The 1,744-nt window shown below is 56.1% G+C and overlaps 1 protein-coding gene across 1 annotated transcript in view; it reads right to left on the bottom strand.

Moving 5' to 3' along the window:
- Nucleotides 1-1,744, bottom strand: part of nfkb1 (nuclear factor of kappa light polypeptide gene enhancer in B-cells 1) — a 39,235-nt gene that overhangs the window by 4,457 nt on the left and 33,034 nt on the right. Inside the window, 5 exon segments of the mRNA XM_017307040.1 lie at nucleotides 176-339; nucleotides 417-483; nucleotides 551-684; nucleotides 1,149-1,251; nucleotides 1,328-1,497. Of these exon segments, the coding sequence (XP_017162529.1) occupies nucleotides 176-339; nucleotides 417-483; nucleotides 551-684; nucleotides 1,149-1,251; nucleotides 1,328-1,497 (638 nt within the window).

Raw genomic sequence — 1,744 nt, 5'->3', positions numbered from 1 at the left:
TAGCCATCTGTTAGCCAGTTGTTAGCCAGCTGTCAGCCCACTGTTAGCCATCTGTTAACTAGTTCTTAGCCAGTTGTTAGCCAGTTGTCAGCCCACTGTTAGCCGGTTGTTAGCTGGATCGTAGCCTGGTTTTAGCTAGCTGTTAGCCGGTTGTCAGCCAGTTGTTAGCCGGTACCTCGTAGCTCTCCAGCAGGGTTCTGGCCGGGTTTGGACTCAGCCGGAACGCCGTGTTCAGGATGCCGAGGCCCAGATGGTGAGCCAGGTTCTCCCAGCATCCTTCAGCCTCCAGAGCGCCGCACACGGCCCGCTTCACCTGCACGTCCAGAACCGACAGGTCGCCTACACACACACACACACACACACACGGTGAGGGGGGCGGCCATGATGAAGAGGAGGAGGAGGAAGAGGAGGCTCACCCTGCGGCGGGATGAAGGCTCGCTGGCTCCTGGGTTCGTATTCCTGACCATTTAGAAGATCCAGAACCTGCAAACACAGACTGTCAGGGTTCTGACCCGGTTCTGGCCCAACACTCACACACTCCCAGACTCACCTCAGGGGAGGCGGCCATGTTGACTGGAGTGGTTCCTGAGATGTAGCCTTCATCCTCCTCCTCCTCCTCATTGTCCTCCTCTTCCTCGTCCCTGATGAAGAGCGGCTCAAAGTTCTCCCTGTGCGGGTCGGCACCTGGACACGGGAGGGGACGCCAAGGTCACACGAAGGTCATGGTCGTCCTCCACAGGTTGTGACAGAACATGCTGATACTTCCAGAATCTTTGGTCTCATACAAATAAAAATCTATTTTATTCGACTGATAGATAATATTGAAGAACACAACTGTTGCCCTAAAGGTTTCGTGTATCTACAGAGCCACATAAACAGCTCTGGTGGGCCGGATTTGGCCCCCGGGCCTCCAGTTTGACACCTGTGACAGAGAGAAGATCTGCTGGGTTCCACCAGAACCAGAACCACTGAAGATAAAAACTTCCAGCTGGATGTTGTTTTTCCTCAAAGCATTCCAGAGGCACTCCACACTTTTCAGATTTTAATTCCTAAAAACCAGGAATTATTCTCCTTTAGCTTCAGCTGGTCAGGAAGAAGCAGCAGGTCGGTCATAATGTTCTGCTCCGTCTCCAGGTGTTCAGCCTCACCTGCAGCCATCAGCAGAGCCGTCAGCTTGACGGAGCCCCGCCCCGCGGCCACATGCAGGGGGGTGGAGCCGTTGAAGGTGCAGCTGTCCACCTTGGCGTTTCCCTGGCAACAGAAGGGGAGGGTCTGGGTCTGAGCAGCCAATCAGAGACAGCCTGGGCCGCGATTGGCCGGTTCCTACCTCCAGCAGCAGGCAGCCGGCCAGCGACACGTTGTCGGCCTCCGTGGCGAGGTGCAGCGCGGTGCGGCCGCCGCTGCGCTCCTGAGCCTCTACGTCGGCCCCGCCCACCAGCAGCTCCCTCAGCGCCGCCAGCCGATTGGCCAACACCGCCAGGTGGATGGCACACAGACCTGAGGGCGAGCAAGGAGCTGCTGTGAGAGAGAGTGTGCGTTTGTTTGTAATACGTTGTGGGGACCACTGCTCCTTGTGGGACCGAAGCCTGGGCCCCACAAGGGGAAACGCTGCTCCTGGGTCAGGGGTCAGATTTAGGACTCAGGTGTGAATCAGTTTTGGTTGGTTAGAGTTAGAATGTAGAAATGAATGGAAGTCAATGGAAAGTCCCCACAAAGATAGCTACACAAACATGTGTGTGTGTGT

This window comes from Poecilia reticulata, linkage group LG10 (assembly GCF_000633615.1).
Source record: "Poecilia reticulata strain Guanapo linkage group LG10, Guppy_female_1.0+MT, whole genome shotgun sequence".
Lineage (NCBI taxonomy): Eukaryota > Metazoa > Chordata > Actinopteri > Cyprinodontiformes > Poeciliidae > Poecilia > Poecilia reticulata.
Note: the sequence above shows the minus strand (reverse complement) of the source record. Positions and strands in the feature narration are given on the sequence as shown.